Source organism: Octopus bimaculoides, chromosome 23 (assembly GCF_046866305.1).
Source record: "Octopus bimaculoides isolate indiv1 chromosome 23, ASM4686630v1, whole genome shotgun sequence".
NCBI classification, from domain to species: Eukaryota; Metazoa; Mollusca; class Cephalopoda; order Octopoda; family Octopodidae; genus Octopus; species Octopus bimaculoides.
In genome coordinates this window covers 35,084,329-35,104,234 of record NC_142950.1, presented here as the reverse complement: position 1 = coordinate 35,104,234, position 19,906 = coordinate 35,084,329, and the positions used below count along the sequence as shown (strand labels likewise).

Here is a 19,906-nt window from a genome sequence, read left to right as displayed (position 1 = left end):
TATCCTTCCCGGCTGAATTTATGGCTATACTCTAGCGCTAATAAATCAATATATTATATTATATTATATTGTATAATGTTATATGATTTTATATTACGCTGTATTGTATTATATTAATTATATCATTAAAGCATTCTGGATTTTATATTATGAGATATATAGGCCGAAACATCGCCATCTTGATATGATAAAAAAAAACCATCAGAAAAAGAGGAATAGGAGATATGGAAATAAAATAAAACAAAGCAAAACAAAGTAAATATTTTTAATTAGCTCCTAAGTTTTTCTTTATGTGTATATGTTAGATACAGCAGGTGTAGTTTGGATGTCGTTAAAAATTGCAGAGGAAATCATCGTTAAATTATGCAGGAAGACATCAGTCAGCCATTAAAAAAGTGATCAGAAAGAACAATGGCTATTTGTACATTCTAATTTATTGATCTATTTAAGTGTTTTATATTAATAAATATCCTTACATCCTCCTGCCATGCATACGTGCGTACGTATATATGCATGTGTGTGTAATTCTGCGTATGTATGTCTGTATGTCTACGAGTATGTATGTACATGTATGTATGTATGCATGCAAGTATGTATGTGAACGTTACTGATAACATGTAACTCAGTGCAATTTGTTGCATTGTCGGATCGTCGGCGACCCCACCAAGCTCGTTTGGTGGTGGGTGGGTTTTGTTTTAAACCGTCAAAGGGCGAAGGAACTCATATAAGTTCACAGCCACACCAGTTGTGTACATGTGTACTCAAGCATAATATGTACACGTAGGATTAATTACTAAGATAGTCAACTTAAGAGATTGTTCCGTACAGCGTGGCTCTTCCAGTACTGGAGAGGCCAAACTCCGCGACAATAAAACATGCGGCCTCGATAATCATCCAGTTATCTTAATTTGGCTTGTCACTGGATATCAGTTTTTGGGGAGGAGAGTGTCATATGTGTCGTATAAGTGTGTATTATTGTCATCAAAATGTACTGACACCTCTTCATGTCCTACGCTGATGGAATAGTGGAGACATGCGCAGGCTTACGCTGGGAGCACATAGTCACAAATCCGCAGATTTGCTCAAGGCCCATCTAATGTCACTGCAGTAGTGACAGAAGAGCAACATGCTTCGGCAAGGTCGCGAGCGTCTTAGCATCCATCTTTAGGGTAGCACTGCCCACCCAGACATCTGGGAAAGCTCTATCAACGGAGGTTTTAAATACAGTGTTATTAGCGCGAAGAAGACAGAGTAAATTGAAACTCCGTTGGTTTCAATTTACTGAGAAACTTTCTTTCGCTAATAACTGTTTTTACCTGCCTTACTCAACCCAGCGTGATTCTCCTAGTAACTCTTTTTTTTTTTACCTCTCTATACTCAATCCGGAGATGTGTGAAAGAATCAACACGGCTGTATGAATATGCAGCGATGCGAAAAAAAATTAAAAATCATTCAAATTATCGATTTTGTTGAAAATCTCTGGGACCTGTAAAACAAGGTGTTCCTAGAAGATTGACTCTGCCCGTAAACGATATATCTTTTGTCATGACTTCGCTACAGCTGCTATTTCAGAAATGTTTGTGCTATCACAAGACATGGTGATTAAAGCTGGAACATATCTGATCAATGGTCAGCTTTGTCTAGAGCTGACCATTGGGGTTAAACAACGATTACAAACTGGCTGTCCATTACCAGAGTAGATTTAAGTTGAATAGATACTTTCTCAACGAAGAAAGATTTTCAGAAATATAGAAATCAGTGGTTTTGGTTCCAGTTTTCTTTTTAAAGATTTCTAAAGAATTCTTAGTTTGGTGTGAAAATATGTTGAAACAACTCGGCAACTATTACAAATAAAAATTAAAAAAACTTATAATAATAATAATAATAATAATAATAATAATAAATGCCCCCACTTCAATTTATGAAAATGACAAAATATAGAGAAAACGATAAAAATATTATTTGATGTTGATGGCATTTAGGAGAGTAATTAATTTTAAAACCATTAGAGATAAATTGGGATTAATTCAAACACAAATATATTTTGTTTCTTTTTTTTTTTTAAATATTTTATAATAATTTAATAGTTACATTTCTGCCCACACTTTACGACAGCTTTATTATTTTTATTATTTATGTTGAGTCATCTGAACTGAAAACACAGAGAGGAAAGGTTTGTGTTGCTGACATATATCAACATCACTAACACAATTAAATGAACAGTTTTTGATTGTTAGAAGCACTTTGATGGGTTAGAGGACCTTTTCTTTTTTAATTTTTTTTTTTCAGTTGGAATTTTGGAATTTATCATTAATAATGGATTTGTGTGTGTGTATGTGTGTGTGTGTTTATGTATGTATGTATGTATGTATGTATGTATGTGAATGTGTGAGTGATAGTGTGACAGTCAGATTTAATGAAAGCAAATGAGGTCATCATCATCGTCATCATCATTGTTGTCGTCTTCATCATCGTTATCATCATCATCATCATCATAATCATCATCATTTAACGTCCGTTTTTCCGTGCTGGTATGGGTTGGAGCATAGGGTTTGGAGGTGTATTTTAAAAAGCAGAAGGAAATGAGAAATAAAAAACTAAAAACCAAAACAAAGAAGAGCTGGATGCTAATTAACCACCACCACCACTACTACTACTACTACTACTACTACTACTACTACTACTACTACTACTACTACTAGTAATAATAATAATAATAATAATAATAATAATAAAATAATAATAAAAGGTTTTGGCATTAAAGATTTAACTGTTGAAATGCTATGATAAACGAATTTTGCAAAATTTAATTGTAACAATCAAAACCAAAGAACTAGCTGTAGACTTCCTAATTAGTAAATATTAGTTGAAATATTAATTAGTTTGTGTAATTTGCTCAATAAACTTCATTTGCATAGGCTAAGGTTGACCCAGACTTTAAAGGATAGGTGTTGTACCTCGGTAAAAAAAAACAAAAAAAAAAGGTAAATAAATATTCAGAAACAAATGGTAGTTTCAAATTATGGCACAAGGCCAGCAATTTTGGGGAAGAGGTGAGTCGATTACATTGACCCCAGCGCATAACTGGTACCTATTTTATCGACCCTGAAAGGACAAAAGACAAAGCTGACCTAAGCAGAATTTGAACTCAGAACTAAATCGGTGCTTTTCAGAATGGTAAATATATCTTGAAAATTTTACTGGGGTTTATGTTGTGTGTGTGTGTGTGTGTGTGTGTGTGTGTTTGTGCTATTTCCAATGTATATTTTATGAAATCCAATCAGTAAAGTGTGAAGATCAGAAATCACTGAGGCACGCTATTGTTATAGATGACTGCACAACTCAAAATGTTTAAATTGCAGTAACATGAAAATCACACACACACACACACATAATGGCATTTATCTATATTCTTTCATTTTCTTGATTCCATTCTTGCATCCAAATTAAAACATCATTAGCTTCTGCCAATACAGAACATCGTTATTTTCCTCCAATCCTGCTGTTTTATTAATTAACGAGGGACTTTTGTTAATGCCTACCACGACACTGTGGATTCAACTGCATATGAGTACAGCCTAGTACATTATCATTATTTGTGTTGATTGGAAAGAAGCCATCAAATATAAACGAAGACAGTCATGTGGGAGGGAGTCATTGGAGGATTATGCTGGACATGAAACAGAACTGTGTTGGAACAGAGTAAAACTGGTTCCATTTGTGCGTACTTGAGCCATGGGAAGCAAGGTAACATGTTTCTGATAGTGGGGTACATGCTGGAATTCTCCATGTTTCATATTATTAAAAAAACAAAAAAAATCCATAAACAACCTGACCTGGATTTGTGCCTTGGATGGGAACTTTCTAGGTGCAATCCCATGGTCATTCATGACTGAAAGGGATCTTTTGATATCGTTATGACAGGATACATACCTCAAATGTCTTTTACTATAGCCCAAGGCTGACCAAGGACTTGTGGAGGAAATTGGTAGACGGAAACTATGTGGATGTCTGCTGCATGTTGCACTTGTGTGTATGCGTGTGTGTGTGTGACAGAGAGAGAGAGAGAATGTGGCTGCCTTTATGACAACACAGCTTGATATTGTTGTTTAGGATCACAAATTAACAATAGTCTGTTATGGATGCCAGATACCTTGATATCAATGATACTTGATATGATACTTGATATCAAGGATACTTGGTATTAATCATAGTTGATATCATACATCAATGGCACTTTGTATATTTGATATCAATGATACTTGATATATCGCACTTAGCATCAATAATACTTGATACATGATATCAATGCATGAACAAGAAGATATCTGTGGAACTCTGCCTGAAAAGGAACCCTAATAGAATTTTAACTTTATCATCATCATCATCAACATTGTCATTTTCATTATTCTAACGTCCACTTTTCCATGCTTGAATGGGTTGGACAGAATTTATGGTGGTGTATTTCCTAAAATCAGATATCCTTCTTGTCACCGATGGTCCTCACCTGTTTCCAAACAAAGCAATATTTTCCCCGTGGACAGAAATCTTCTTGTAGAATATTAGAAATGAGTAACACTGCTTGTATGACAGTAACAACCATTATCACACGATGTCAAGACAAGGACACACACACACACATACATACACACACACAAACATATGCATACATACATATGCACACACATATATGCCTTTCCTAATGCCAACCACTTCATAAAGTATGTATATATATATATATATATATATATATATATATATATATATATATATATATATATACACACATATGTCTGTGTGTCTATGTGCAAGTGTCAATGCAAACAATACTGACTGTCATCATCAGATGTGGTTTATTACATAAAATGCTTCAACCTTGATCGATGTTGCATCAAAACTTGAATCTGTACAAAGGAAAAAATCTCACCTCCAATACCACCACCACCACCACCACCACCACCACCTCCATCACAATTATTGCTCCCACTGCCACCACCACCATCACATCATTTCCATTATAACCACCATCCCCATCCCCACCTTCACCACTATTACCACCACCGCCAGCACCACTGGCCAAAGTTCCAAATATCAATCTCTGTAAATCACACATCGTAGATAGAATGTAAAGTTTGTTTTTAATTATTTACAGACATCTACAGGTGGTGCTGTAGCATGGCCTTAGCTGTAACAGTTAACAATAACTTTACAGAACTAATACAGACCATATGTGTTCCTTTTTTTTTTCTTTCCAATTGATAACAATTTCTCTTTCTGTTGTATTTGAAAATAGAATGTGTGTTTGTGTGTGCGTGTGCATGTGTGTGTGTGTGTGCATGTACGTATGTGTGTGTGCATCTGTATGAGTGTGCATACGTGCATGTGTGTATGTAGGAATGTACACAATTATGCACACACAGGTATGTATGTATATACGCATACATATGTCTATGTATTTAGGGACAAATGTGTATGTGTGCAAATGTATCTCTGGATCTATCTATATGTGTGTTTGTGAGTGAGTGTATGTATATATATATATACATATATATATATATATATATGTATGTATGCATGTATATGTATATATATATATATATATATATATATATATATATATATGAATGTATTAATGTATGAAAATTGAATGTACATATATATACATATGTGCGTGTATATGTACGAATGCTAATATGTATGTATGAATGTTAATATGTATGCATGAATGTACATATGCGTATACACATATGTATATGTATGCAATTATACACATGTGTATGTATGTTTGACTGTACATACATACATCTAAATATCTGAATGTGTCTATGCATATGACTACACATGTTTCCACATACATAAGTATACACACATACACACACATGCATACATACATATATATGTGTGTGTGTGTGCGTGTGTGTGTGTGTGTGTGTGTGTGTGTGTGTGTGTGTGCGTGTGTGTGTGTATATATATATATATATATATATATATATATATATATATATACATATATTCATATTCATATTGTGAATGCATTTAAGTATATATATACATGTATGTATTTTCTTAATGACCCTTAAAACAGGTCAACAGCTCTCGTTACTTTTGAAGTTCCCTTTCATAAGAGATTAGTAGTTTGAGATTGTTTCAAGCCTCCTTTGGTGAAGGTTTCTAACATGTCCTCAATTAGAAATCATACAATCAACAATACATACACAGCACACATTATATATATATATATATACATATATACATTAGTGCACGTGTATATCAGTCTTTAGAAGAGCAAAATGTGCTTCCACTCATGGTGTTGTACCTTGAATATTAATCAGTGGCTGAAATAAATACCATATTCTCAGTAAGCCTTGCTATCAGAGAATTCACTTCTGTCTCCTTTGTTTGCCAAATCTCCCACAAATATTCAGGTATTTTCAAAGGGTTAGCTTTGTGAAGGGGTACGTAGATGGTGAAGACAAACAGTTTGTTACAGATCAGTTTCTCGACTAAGGTGTAAGTAATGAAGTTTATGTCGACGCCGGAGACCATTTCCAAGTGATCGGTCAGAACAGCAGGTTGGCATTTGGATTGTATTGTTTCGATTTCCAAGTAGAGCTTGCTTTGGAAATCAGACAGAGCCAACCCAGTCATGCCGATGCTACCGAATTTGATGTGTGTAGAAACATCATGGCCGTGAAGGGCATTGAAAATCTCAACAACATTCAGAGCAATATTATATCCCGTGTCGGTCATTTTGAGAGGTACCACAAACAGTATGACACCTGGTAAGTCTTCTTTGGGTTCAAAAAATACGTTCCAGACGACCGAACGTAAAGTGAGCCAAAGCCATACATTCTGACATCTGAAATTTTTTTGTAATTGGTACAAAGCCTTGCTGTATCTCGAATAGCAGTTGGTGTCGCACTGCTGTGTCAGTGACGCTCCTCCCATGCAGAAGGTCGCTATTAACATACTGATGGAGAGTAAGGCAAAAGGCAGCAATATATACAACATGTTGTTCCATGTGGTTCCCTGAAATGTGAAGGTGGCGCACATGTGTTTCAGTTTATAAAAGATATTTCCCTCATTAATAGCAAGCTGTTCTGTTGTACGGCAGAGTGTAATCTGCGAGTGGGGTACATGGCTTGTCACATCGCTTTCACTGTCAAATTCGGTCGACACAGTGGTCCTTTCTTCACTGTTGTCTGTACACAGTTGTGGAGTCTGTCGTAGGATGGTCGTGTCTTCAGTGATGGTTGCACCATCTTCGACGATGCAGGTGATTGATATTTCTTTGGGTTTCTTGCCCATAGTTCTGATTGTGCACACCGAAGGACTCTGTTCACATGATGACGTGGCTGATGACGATGATGGATGATGAACCTAAAACGATAAAAAATTAAAAGAATAAACAATTACATCAGTAATAATAATAATAATAATAATAATAATGATAATAATAATAATAATAATAATAATGGTTTAAAATTTTGCCACAAGGGCAGCCATTCTGGGGAAGGGATAAGTCAATTACATCGACCCCAGTATTTCACTGGTACTTAATTTATTGACCCCGAAAGGATGAAAAGCAAAGTCAACTTCGGTGGAATTTGAGCTCGGAATGTAGTCTAAGCATAATAATAGCCCACATCCTATGCCAGACACTATCAATTTGATAATACAACCTAAACAAAACAATCCACAGCCAAAGGAAGGGGGAGGAGCAGTTTCCATGGTAGACTTGGTTGCTAACCAGATTCATCCTACATGTGAGAACAGTCACAGGTCAGCAATATTTGGTCATTGGTCACCAAAGAAGAGTGTATGGCAAGGTTTTGTAGCACTCCAGACATCTCAAACAAGTCTGATTGGCAGAGTAGTGTTTACTTGTTACATGTAGAGGTTATCCCAAACTGGTTATCCTTCTTGTAGAACTGCCAGGTTCCTAGAAGTTTTCCATAGACTCTTAGACCTTTGGAATGAGTTGTTTAGTCGAGCCTCATCAAAATGTAGTTTCCCGAAGAAAATCATCACTCCTGCCCCAAATCTTACCCTAATCTATTTTGCATCACAGACTGGTTTCATACAATACATCACACACATAATAAAACCACAATAACCAATGAGAAATCAGAAACACACAATAGGTGCAGGCACAATTGGGTAGTTAACCCTTTCATTACTGTATTTCTGTCAAGCTGGAAGAAAAATGCTCCTAAGTAATTTTGTCTGGTTTGATAAGTATTCTGACAGCTTGCCGCTTTTGATTGATCTAATTAGGAAAATGTTATGGTATATCTAATTAAGAAAATAGCTTAGGTAAAATGCAATTCAGGTTTGTTTCAGATCAGGGTACCATTGAGGATTTCTTTTTGGTGAGACATTTACAGGATAAGTTCTTAGCTAAAAGCAAGACCCTATATCTAGCATTTGTTGACCTGGTGAAGGCCTTTGACAGATTAGCTTGTGTGGTGGTGAGCTGGCAGAAACGTTAGCAAGCTAGGCAAAATGCTAAGCGGTATTTCATCTGTCTTTATGTTCTGAGTTCAAATTCCACCGAAGTCGACTTTGCCTTTCATCCTTTCGGGGTTGATAAATTAAGTACCAGTTGCATACTAGGGTCGATCTAATCGACTGGCTCCCTCCCCCAAAATTTCAGACCTTGTGCCTAGAGTAGAAAAGATTACCATGGCTTGTAAATCAGATGGTTGTTAAGAAGCCAAGGTACAAATGAAAGATTTAAGAGGCAGGGTTTGTCCCTCTTAACACCTGACATAAAACTACTGTTCCTTGCCTCTCAAATACTCCCAACCCCACCCACTTAGTTGAGGGAGCCTTTTCCTTTTTTCCTGTTCTTTCTTGTTTTACAAGTTACCTGAAGACGTCATTAGTATTGTTGGCATGAAAAAAAAAAAACACTCGTTATAAGAGCTGGTAAGTGGTTGATGCTAGGATGAGCATCCAACGGTAGAAACCAAGCCAAAGCTGACAATGGAGTTCAACATGGCCCTGTAGCTCATCAGGTCCTGTCAGACCATTCAACCTATGTCAGCATCGAAGGTGAACATTAAATGATGATGATGATGATATGTATATATATATATATATCTATCTGTCTGTCTATCTATCTAATCTGTCTATCCATCTATCTGTCTGTCTGTCTGTATGTCTATCTACCAATCTATCCGCCTGTCTATCCATCTATCTATCTATCATACTATCTATCTATTTCATCTGTCTATCCATCTATCTAACTATCTGTCTGTTCGTCTGTCCATCCATCTATCCATCAGTCTATCTATCCATCAGTCTATCTATCAATTGAAAAAATTTATCTTTCTACTTGTTCTAATATATATATATATATATATATATATATATATATATATATATCTGTCTGTCTATCTATTTAATCTGTCTATCCATCTATCTGTCTGTCTGTCCGTATGTCTATCTACCAATCTATCCGCCTGTCTATCCATCTATCTATCTATTTCATCTGTCTATCCATCTATCTAACTATCTGTCTGTTCGTCTGTCCATCCATCTATCCATCAGTCTATCTATCAATTGAAACAATTTATCTTTCTACTTGTTCTAATATATATATATATATATATATATATATATATATATATATATATTGAGACAATATATGTATGTGAATGTGTATATACAGAGACGCCTTTGTATGCGTATTAAGACACGATATGAGAACATGTATGTGTTCTGGAGATCTACAGGTACATGAACATACGTACTGATATCTTGTATTTATGTTACATGTGAAACCTCAGAACTAAACATATGTCAGTGTGTGTGTATGTGTGTGTGTAAATATGAATCATGTGCAATATGGCACTATATGCGAGCATAGATGTGTATATTGAGATCTGTTATGTGTGTGTGTGAGAAAGACACATATTTGTGTTAACATCATAAGACATGCAATAACTGTGGAGACCTTTTTCAGTGTCTACTTCATTTATCATCATCACCATCACCATCATTTAACGTCTGTTTTCCATGCTGGAATGGGTTGGACAATTTGACTGAAAATTGGTAAGCTGTGCTTAGTTGTCCAAAATCATTTTCTGAGCCCATCACTTTATCTGAGATAAAATGACAGCCATGATCAGGGGTCTCCTCCATCAAACCTAACCTAGGGCTAAACCACAACTTCAGTCAGAATGACCCCCTCCCTCAATATACAAAGGACACTAAATCTTTTCATAGTAATTAATGATTTCCCCACATCAAACATAAAGGATATTGTTAGCTACTCTTCTTACTTTACCAAGTCCTGAGGGGGAGAGGAAAAAACCTGTCAGGATATGAACTCAATACATAATGAGACATAATTAAACTGTGCAAACCATTTGGCTCTACATTCTGCATTGAGCTCTACATTTTACCATGGACAATACATAATGAGACAATCAAGCAGTATAAGGCATTTAGCTCTACAATCTGTCACTTCTGCTACTATAGCACCCTCTCTAGAAGAAGTAATTTTAACATTAACACTGTCACATGACTACAAACTTGATCTTTGACTGTACTTGTATCACACACTAACGTTTCGCGTCTGTTAATTTCTGCCACTATCCTAGACCTTCATTTAATAGCAGGGTTATTTTTTATTTTAAAATTTTTATTGAGAAGAGGAAGATCAGTGCCTGTAGCCCCAAAACCAGGTGAGATGGATTTAAAGTGTGAGATGGATTAAGTTTAAGTCAAGATCCCCTCAGTGGGCTTCCATGTAGTTTCCAATTACCATATTTCACTCACGTGGAGGCGCAATGGCCCAGTGGTTAGGATCACGGTTTCGATTCCCAGACCTAGCGTTGTGAATGTTTATTGAGCGAAAACACCTAAAGCTCCACGAGGCTCCGGCAGGGGATGGTGGCGAACCCTGCTGTACTCTTTCACCACAACTTTCTCTCACTCTTACTCCCTCTTAATGTTGTGCCTGTAATTCAAAGGGTCAGCCTTGTCACACTGTGTCACGCTGAATATCCCCGAGAACTACGTTAAGGGTACACGTGTCTGTGGAGTGCTCAGCCACTTGCACGTTAATTTCACGAGCAGGCTGTTCCGTTGATCGGATCAACTGGAACCCTCGACGTCATAAGCGACGGAGTGCCAACATTTCACTCACAAAGCTTTGGGTAACCTGAGACAATGGGAGAGGTGTTACATACAGAGATTGAACCCAAGGTCATGTAATTACGAAGGGGGGCTTCTTAACTACACAGCCATGCTAGAACTGGTATCAATCACAAGATACAAACTACCAATTTCTCTCTGTTCCTTTGTCCATTAACCTATGTGGAAGCTTGTAAAATGGACTGTAGTGGGAATTCGTGTCATACTGCTTTGGTGCTGGAGAATTATGTAAGGGGTACACGCACCTGAGGTATACTCAGTCACTTATCCATTTACACACGCATTTAGCGAGGGGGTTGCTGAACCACTGAATGCTTATTATTGAATCTGACAGGAGCTTCATCATCATCGTCATCACCACCACCACCACCACTACCACCATCATCGTCATCACCACCACCACCATCATCACCATCACCATCATCATTATCATTAACAACAGCAGCACCACCACCACCATCACATCACAGTAAGTCAACGAAACCTTGGTCCATTATATAGTGTTCCTCCTGTTGCTCAGATGTGTATTAAATTGACATTGGGTTAAATAGTCACAGAAACTTGATTATTAAGATCTAGGACGGTGGAACAGGGAAGGGGTCACACATCGTTACACTTCTGCTGACATCCAGACACCTCTGTGGTCCCAGGCGCTACAGACCTATGATCAAAAGGGCTTCAAACGTGACCATCCCGTTTGTTTGTTTTTTTACAGATATAGTTTATGTAGGATTACATTTTGTATCTATTTTTTTTTACAGTGTGACCAGCCCTGGAATAACCATTAAACAAAATTAAAGCACGTGCTTAGGGTATCATGGGAAAGCGGGGGGGGGGGGGGGGCACCACAAATTGTAAATGGTTTACGGCACAAAAGAAAACACTTTAAACTTGCTAAAATAAATATTCGAGGAGGTTTATATGATCGGAAATATAATTTCGAAGTGTTCATGGCGTTATAGTCAGGATCTGATCAAAGACTTTGCAATTAAAAAAAATAGGTAACTTATGAAATATAAAATGTAAGTACGTAAAACGAAACATTTATTTTCCATCTTACTGTTAGTTTTTTGTTTCCTTTTGAAAAGTAAAAATTTATTTTATGGTTTATTATTGTTTATATTTTGAATTATATTTATACGGGGGCACCAAAATCTTTTAAGTGCTTAGGGCTTCTCTAGGTCTCAATCCGTCCCTCTTTGTGTACGTCTTAAGAGATTTGGCTGTTATTTCTAGCAGGTTGTGTGATTACGTAGAGCAAGAGCGTGAAACCCCATGTCTGTAATTTAAATCTTAAATTCTATAAAAACAAGTCATTAAAGGAGACGAAACGGTTTCAATCTCAAGACCAAAACAGTGAGTCACCTATTTATGGATTTATAAAATAATTTTCCTAAGTACACATGCACCCACAGGTTCTTCTGCCCTTAAAAAAAAGGTCCTCCGCTCTTAATTGTAAGTACTCTCATGTTAGCTCGTTAACCCTTGCTCGTCTCCACAACCTGCGCCTCTTGCTTAATTCTGAATAGCCATTTTTAATATACAAGAAATATGCGCGTACGTACGTATGTATGTATGTGTCTATACCTGTGCATGTGTGTGTGTGTGTGTGTGTGTATATGTGTGTGTGTGTGTGATGTGTTTATGTATTGATATATTTACATATGATGTATAAAGTTTTAAAAAGAAATTAAATTTACCCAGCGTGTAATCGATGATGTTTGCCCAGCTTGCAATGGTCTGTTATTTGTCCGACATCCACTTCTTCGTCGTTTCTTTCGCCGAGGCATAATCCTTATTAAATATCCTTTTCGTTTAAACTTTTTTTGTTTTCTTTTAGTTTTCAATGGCCCAAATCTAATTCATTCTTCTCAAAGACAAATTCAATTGACTCAAAGGGCGAATTCTTCCGATATATCGCTATAAATAACGAAAGAAAATATACCATTTCTGTAAAAATTCCATATAACAATTCTTTGCTAACCGTTTTTTGGTTATGTGTGTGTGTATGTGTGTGTGTGTATCCATGAATGTGTATGTGTATGTATGTGTGTGTGTGTGTGTGTGTATGGAAGTGTCAACGACAGACGCTAATTGTCAAAGGTTAAAACGAGGCTGATTAATTTAAAGAGACAAGTTGTGATGGTGTTGACTGTGCAGAGCTGGTCTCAGTATTTAAGGGGATATTTCTTCGATAAAAAAAAAAAAAAAAAACGGGGGCCATGCTTGAAAATTCACAACTCACCTCTCTTCAATCAATACGAACTTATCTTATTTAACGAATTTTATATTCGTGTTCTTCCATCGGTGATCGATAAAGACTACACACTTGACTGGGTTCACGTGTTCGTAAATGGTTGAGACAGATTCTGTCGTGGAAAGAAAGGAATAAAGACCACATGTGAGGCATCATGTGGTCTGTGGTTTCATTTGAGGCGCCTGTTGACCAGGTTTTGCGGAATTCAAGTATGGTCTATGCTGCCTGAATGAGGATTTTGCGCCTTTGCTGATGGGGGTACGTCACAAGGGGTTTGTTATGCGCAAGCTGTTCTCGGGATTCTGCGTCAACCCATGTTCATTGCATTCGATGTTAATATCAGGTTCACCACGTGACGCCTTTTTTTGGCTGCAACAATAGAAGCTCGTCATAAAGGAGTTGCTTTGGTAAGTCTATATTATTCATCCGAACGCCATGGCTGATCAATCGATCTTGGTTTTCCGTAACAGAATATATATTGGCGGGAATTACAACCGTTGGAGTTCTTCTCTCATGCGTATACCATGCCCAGTTTAATAGAATCACAACAAGGAAAGAAGGACTGTGATACAGACAATGAGATTCCAATTTCTATCACAGGACACAGACTTATCGTTTTACTCTTTTACTTGTTTCAATCCGAAAGTTGCAGCCAGAGTTTGTTATTCAGTTTTAGGTCCAGCTCTAATGAGTCGATCTTATGATAAAAAAAACATTGTAACTTGGAAAATCTCTCATTTTCTTTTTAAATAAAACAAAAACTATCTAAACATTCGCTTTTAAATTAAATCGCAGCCGACCATCTTCTTGGGCAAGGCGCGGACACATGCTGGACACCCTGATATCTTAGATATTATAGTTGAAATATCTTTAACCATGGGTCTGTTCAATCAGATTTACTTGGATCTAAACAACTTCTGTTAGAAGTGAAAGCCTTATAATAATAATAATAACTGAGAGGAGGTTTTGTTTTGCTCTTATTTCTAGCAGGTTGAACTAACACGTGTTTTACGCCGGTGATCACTTCCAGTTTGTTTTTTTGATTCTCGTGTTTTGTTTTCGATTTTATTTTTCTAAACTTAATGTGTTATAACAGTTTTTCTTTCTCTCTGATATACAGTCCATAATGCTGAGATTTGCTACAAAATTATATTTTAAATACCAATCTATGCATGATAAAACTTACCGTAATTTCTTTGGTCAAACCTAACTTTCCTTATGTTCAACGTTCATTATTTTCTTTCCTATGATAAAATTCTGAGCTTCAAACAGTTTAGAGAGTCAGAGATGGTCTAAGTCGCTATTTACTGCTTGTAAGTAATAAAACAGGAAAAACCATTAACGTTCGTTCATTGTAACATATTCTAACTCCTGGGAAAAAGTCATTTTTAATTCTGGAATCCAGGGATAAGCAAAGTGTCTTGAAACTACCATACCTACCTATTTGTCATTTAAAACTGATAATCCTTTCTACTGAAATTTTGGGTGAGGGCTATTTGATTACATCAACCCAAATGCTTGACTGGTATTTAATCCGAAAGGAGGAAAGGCAAAGTCAATCTCAGCGGAATTTGAACTCAGAACGTAAGGACAACGAAATGCCGCTGAGCCCGGCGTGCTAACGATTCTGCTAACTCGCCGCTTTATTTGAGAGTGTTAAGACCTAGTTACATCACTCACCCCGCGGGTTAAATCACACAGAGCGAGGTTTAAGACAAGTGCTTCACAACCTCTTTTCTCTTCTGGTACACTTATATCCTTTTCAGAATTCGGCAGCACATCTGAACTAAAAATAGAACTAAACGTATAGGGAAAAAAAATTATATTCAGGTTACACTGCGGCACATCTAGCATCGTCTTGTGGCACACCAATGTGCCGCGACATACCGGTTGCGGATCACTGGTTTAGACTGAGCTATAACATGGCTGTTGGTTAATTTGTGTCGGTGTTGTCCACTTCTTAACGACTTCAATATTTCAAGTTTATCTTTCTTCTAAGAATTTAAGTCTTTGACAGGGACAGACTGAGCCGTCAATCAATCGAGCACTACACGAAGGCCCGGAGCTCTGAGGAGCCCGCACTCTATATGTTAACTCTACTAAAACACACATTCAAAAGGGCCTGGGTAAACAGTTATGCCCGAGGGCCCTTAATAGTCTCAGTCCGCCCCTGGTCTTTGATGTACATCTCACACACGCACTGGTAGCCTAAAAAAAACCCTGTTTTTACAACCAAATATATGAAGTTTATTGAATAACTAATAAAGGAACTCTTACTTTATTACAGAAATATCTTGGAAGTATTATCCGGCAATGTTTCGTCTGTTTCGACTATCATTTTAACTATCAGCTGATTTATCGACGTCCTCGTCAGTTTGTGAGGAAAATTTTGCTTACATTTCGTTCATCACCTTTTAAATTTTTGTATGACTGTTGTAATCTTCCACATTGTTCACCTGTTCAACTCTCATTCCCATAGATCCATTTGTGTTGTTTTACCAATTCCTATCATGTTTAGTTTTCATGGAATTTATTTATCCCTTCGTTGATACTTTGTATGCGACAGATTTGTGGGTGTATATATGGTCAGCCATTGTTATGATCGGCCATTATTATGATTGACCGTTGACTGAACACTATTCAATTTTTTTTCTCCGTGTTTTTCTCCTTGTCTCCGTATTCTTTCTGTTGAAGAGCGTAGCTCGAAACGTCAAAGACTTTCCGTATTCCCGAGCGTCATACTAATATATCCTTTTGTTATTTACACCACCTGTCCTCGTCTGTTGTTATTATTTGTATATTCTCCCATATATATATATATATATATTTGTGTGTGCGCGCGCATACATTCACACACCTACGTACATACATACATATATATTCAAAGTGCCTGTATGCTGGTGTGTAGGTGTGAAAGTGAAAGTGAAAGTGAGACAGAGGTAGGAGAACGATATATACATTTACAGGCAAACGCTTACACGCCCAGACACAGACTTGTAACCATAGACCTATGTCGACCTGTCTTTATACCAATGGCGATATATGAAATTTATTGAATAACTAAAGAAAAAAAAAACCGGGACCTCGGAGGCTAAGACACAGGACCCCGTCAGAAACATCTATATATATGTGTGTGTGTGTGTATATATATATATATATATATATATATACATATATATATATATATATATACATACATACATATATATATATACATTCCTCGGTGGTGTTCATTACCCAGGTGTGGTACATTGGAACGGTGCGCCTCAACTGCTGACGGAAGACGACATAACATATGCAGCGTTTGAAGCTGAACATATCTGAACTTGTAAACAGTTCAATAATACTTTATCCATTCGGCTATTTCTTTTACACAGTGGTAAAAGAAAAAAAGAAAGAAAGAAAACTGATATTAGCGTATTAATGGTAAGTCTTTTACCGGCAAAGTCGATCTTGGCAAGATTTGAACACTTTTCGTACTACTAAACTAAGGATTGGTAGCCAGACCATCGTGTTTTACTACCCCATCCCTGTTTATCACCATGTCTATTAAATATTATATTAAATATTGTTAGACCAATTTACAACACACACACACACAAGTAAACAGACGAAACGGGAAAATGTATATATATAGCGCCGACCCCATTAAGATTAATATTACTTTATTGGTAAAAGAAGCAAAACATTTCCTGACATTTTCTAGCGAGTTCCTAAGGGAATTTTACGATTTGCTTAAGCGTTTAAAGGTTTTAAGACATGCAAAGCTTCAATCATTCATAGACATTGTTAGTGACAGTTTCAATAAACAAGCCGTCAAAGGTCATAGTGTTAAATCGTTTCTCGGCTTTTTCACGAAGATCAAAACTCTAGTCACAGTATTAAACAATTACCACTTCATACAGCTGACATCTGTAGGTGACTGGGCCGTTAGATGGTCAGAGAAGTCTACTGGTCATAAAAAGTGGACGGTTCGTATTCCGTCAGTGGTGCCCAGCTGTGTTTTGTCCATGGTGAAGATACTTCACCAATAGTATAATAGAGCATGGAAACCATAGTGTGTTAAGTAATAAGGCACTAAAGGAGAATGATTCCCCAGACACAATAAAGTACGGGACCAGTTAGTCGATAAGCTTGGGGCCGGAAGTGGTCCGGGTTTCTGGTTTTCCCAGTGTCAAATACTTGTTCAAGTTCTTAGGAAAGAATTTGTGTTAAATTGGAATTTTACTATTTTTTTTTAATGGATTAACGAATTTGGATGCGAGGTGGTCAAAGGTTTTTGATTTGACGGGATACTTTCGCATTCTAAGTCTTTACTTTCATGAGAAGACCTTCATGGGAGCCATGGTGATGCTGGAGGACTTTACTGAACCACTCATTCGTGATGTAGTCCAAGTATGGAATGCTTAAGATATTGTGGTGGCATCAAATGAATCATGAATCTTGAAGAGAATATATGCTGAATATATGGTTGTGTGGTAAGAAGTTTGCATCCCAACCATATGGTTCCGGGTTCAGTCCCACTGCATGGCACCTTGGGCGAGTGTCTTCTACTGTAACCTCGGGCTGCCCAAAGCCTTGTGAGTGGATTTGGTAGACCGAAACTGAAAGAAGCCCATCGCATACATACATGCATACATACATACATGCATATATATTCATATCTATGCATGTGTGTGTTTGTCCCCCACCACTGGTGTTAGTGTGTTTGCGTCCCCGTAGTATAGCGGTTCGGCAAAAGAGACCGATAGAGGTGCCCCAGCATGGCCGCAGTCTAATGACCGAAACAAGTAAAGACGTAAAAGATATACACACACATTCTCGTGTATTTTTATATTATTTTATATACTTGTATACTTTGTTTGTATTTGTAATGACAGATTCTGAATGTATTGTGTTCAAAACATAAAAATCTGAAGACAAAGTTTTGTTTTTGTTGTTTAAAGAAATAAAAATCTAAAAAGTGGAAGTCATTTTTCCAAAAAAAAAACTTTTTCTGGTCATTTAAAAATAAAAAATAAAAATAAAAAATGAAAATAAAAAAATAAAAAATAAAATATAACAATAAAAATAAAAAATAAAAACCAGGAAAAGTTTTTAAGCAAAGTTATGTCCCCTTATTCTCTAAGTCTTACCAAAATCATTCAGCAGATAATTATATATAACGCAATTAGAAAAAAAAATAATTAAAATGTGTTGATTATTGTTTCATTATTTTTATGAATTAAATTAAAACCAAGATTTTAAAGTAATTTATTTTAAATAAATGTTTACAGATATATTTTATGTCTTTTTTTTTTTAACCAAAGGTATGGCGACGACATATTAACTGCTGCTCAATATTGTTTGTATATTTTGTGAGGCAAGACTTTGAAACATGTCTGGATTTCTTGATAATTGCCGTTGGCCCTGTTCCGATGGCTGCGAACTGGGCGACAGACGAAACATGGTCGCTTCTATTATAGCTGGGGTCTTGGTAAGTAACACACGCCATCTCATTGGCATTCTTACCATATCGTCTTATTTATTTATTTCAGAGCGAGGAAGGCAGCTTCTTCATGGTCGTCGCCGGAACTGCTAGAAATAGCAGCTAAATCTCCTTCGAGTCAAACCTTAGCGATTAAAAAAATATATTAAATAAAATAGACACGTTATATAATGTAGTCCTCGATACACTATGTCTAAAAATAAAGCTTTGTGAATTAATTTGGAAGACGGAAACTGAAAAGAAGCCCGTTGTTTATGTATGCGTGTATGTGTCTTTGTGTTTATCACTCACTACTTTTCGACACTTGGTTTGTTTATGCCTTTGTAACTTAGAGGTTCAGCACAAGAGCCTGATAGAATAAACATTAGGCTTAAAAATTAAATAAGTCCTGGGGTCACTTCGTTTAAAGCCCTTTAAAAGCGGTGCCACAACCCTTTTTGTCCAAACCTCGGCAGTCTTTTAAAAAGCATTCGCTGTTTAATGGTTAGCACACAACCACATCCTGACTAAAAGTAATAATTGTACCTTTGGAACCAAACATTGGTTAAAGACGTATTATATTAAACTTTACCAAAACCCACAACAGCAGTTCCACTCCAGACCCTGAGACGAATTTAACAACAACGGAGTGAAAACTAACAAACAAAAGACACCAGAATCCGAATAAAATTAATAATAAGAAGCCACAAGGAAAGCAGGCGGAACCTAGGTTCTATTTTTTGTTTTTCATTCATATCGTACATCCTGTTTTAGCAGATATTTATTGTCTCAATCCGGCCAAGATATTTCTCTGATGTTAGTCATCATTTTACGTTCATTCATCTGTGAGAGATCACGTTTGGCCTAATTATTATGTTTTGTTTTTTAATTAGCAAGTGTGTCATTTGTCGAAATTAAAATACGCATACATAGAAATAAAAATGTCTTAATGTGTCTATAATGATAAAAGGTGGAGCTAAATTTTCTCCGAACTATGATGAGAATCATCCCGGATT

General features: G+C 36.5%; 2 protein-coding genes across 2 annotated transcripts in view; one reads left to right on the top strand and one right to left on the bottom strand.

The window, feature by feature from the left end:
• Positions 1–6,175: 6,175 nt before the first annotated feature.
• On the bottom strand, positions 6,176–13,097 carry LOC106871206 (uncharacterized). Its single transcript, XM_014917553.3, has 2 exons — positions 12,867–13,097; positions 6,176–7,380 (listed from the first exon to the last, which is right to left on the bottom strand). The coding sequence occupies exons 1-2, from the start codon at positions 12,954–12,956 to the stop codon at positions 6,325–6,327; spliced, it is 1,146 nt and encodes a 381-aa protein (XP_014773039.1). The 5' UTR covers positions 12,957–13,097; the 3' UTR covers positions 6,176–6,324.
• Positions 13,098–18,761: 5,664 nt separating this feature from the next.
• Positions 18,762–19,906, top strand: part of LOC106871207 (transmembrane protein 50A) — a 7,776-nt gene continuing 6,631 nt past the window's right edge. The window contains exon 1 of the mRNA XM_014917555.3: positions 18,762–18,899. Within this exon, the coding sequence (XP_014773041.1) occupies positions 18,801–18,899 (99 nt within the window). The 5' untranslated portion in view covers positions 18,762–18,800. The remainder of the gene's footprint in view (positions 18,900–19,906) is intronic.

Coding starts and splice junctions, on each gene's coding strand:
- LOC106871206 (XM_014917553.3), bottom strand. CDS start 12,956: ATGCCTCGGCGAAAGAAACGACGAAGAAGTGGATGTCGGACAAATAAC. Junction 7,381..12,866: donor CATCATCGATTACACGCTGG/GTAAATTTAATT, acceptor TTATCGTTTTAG/GTTCATCATCCATCATCGTC.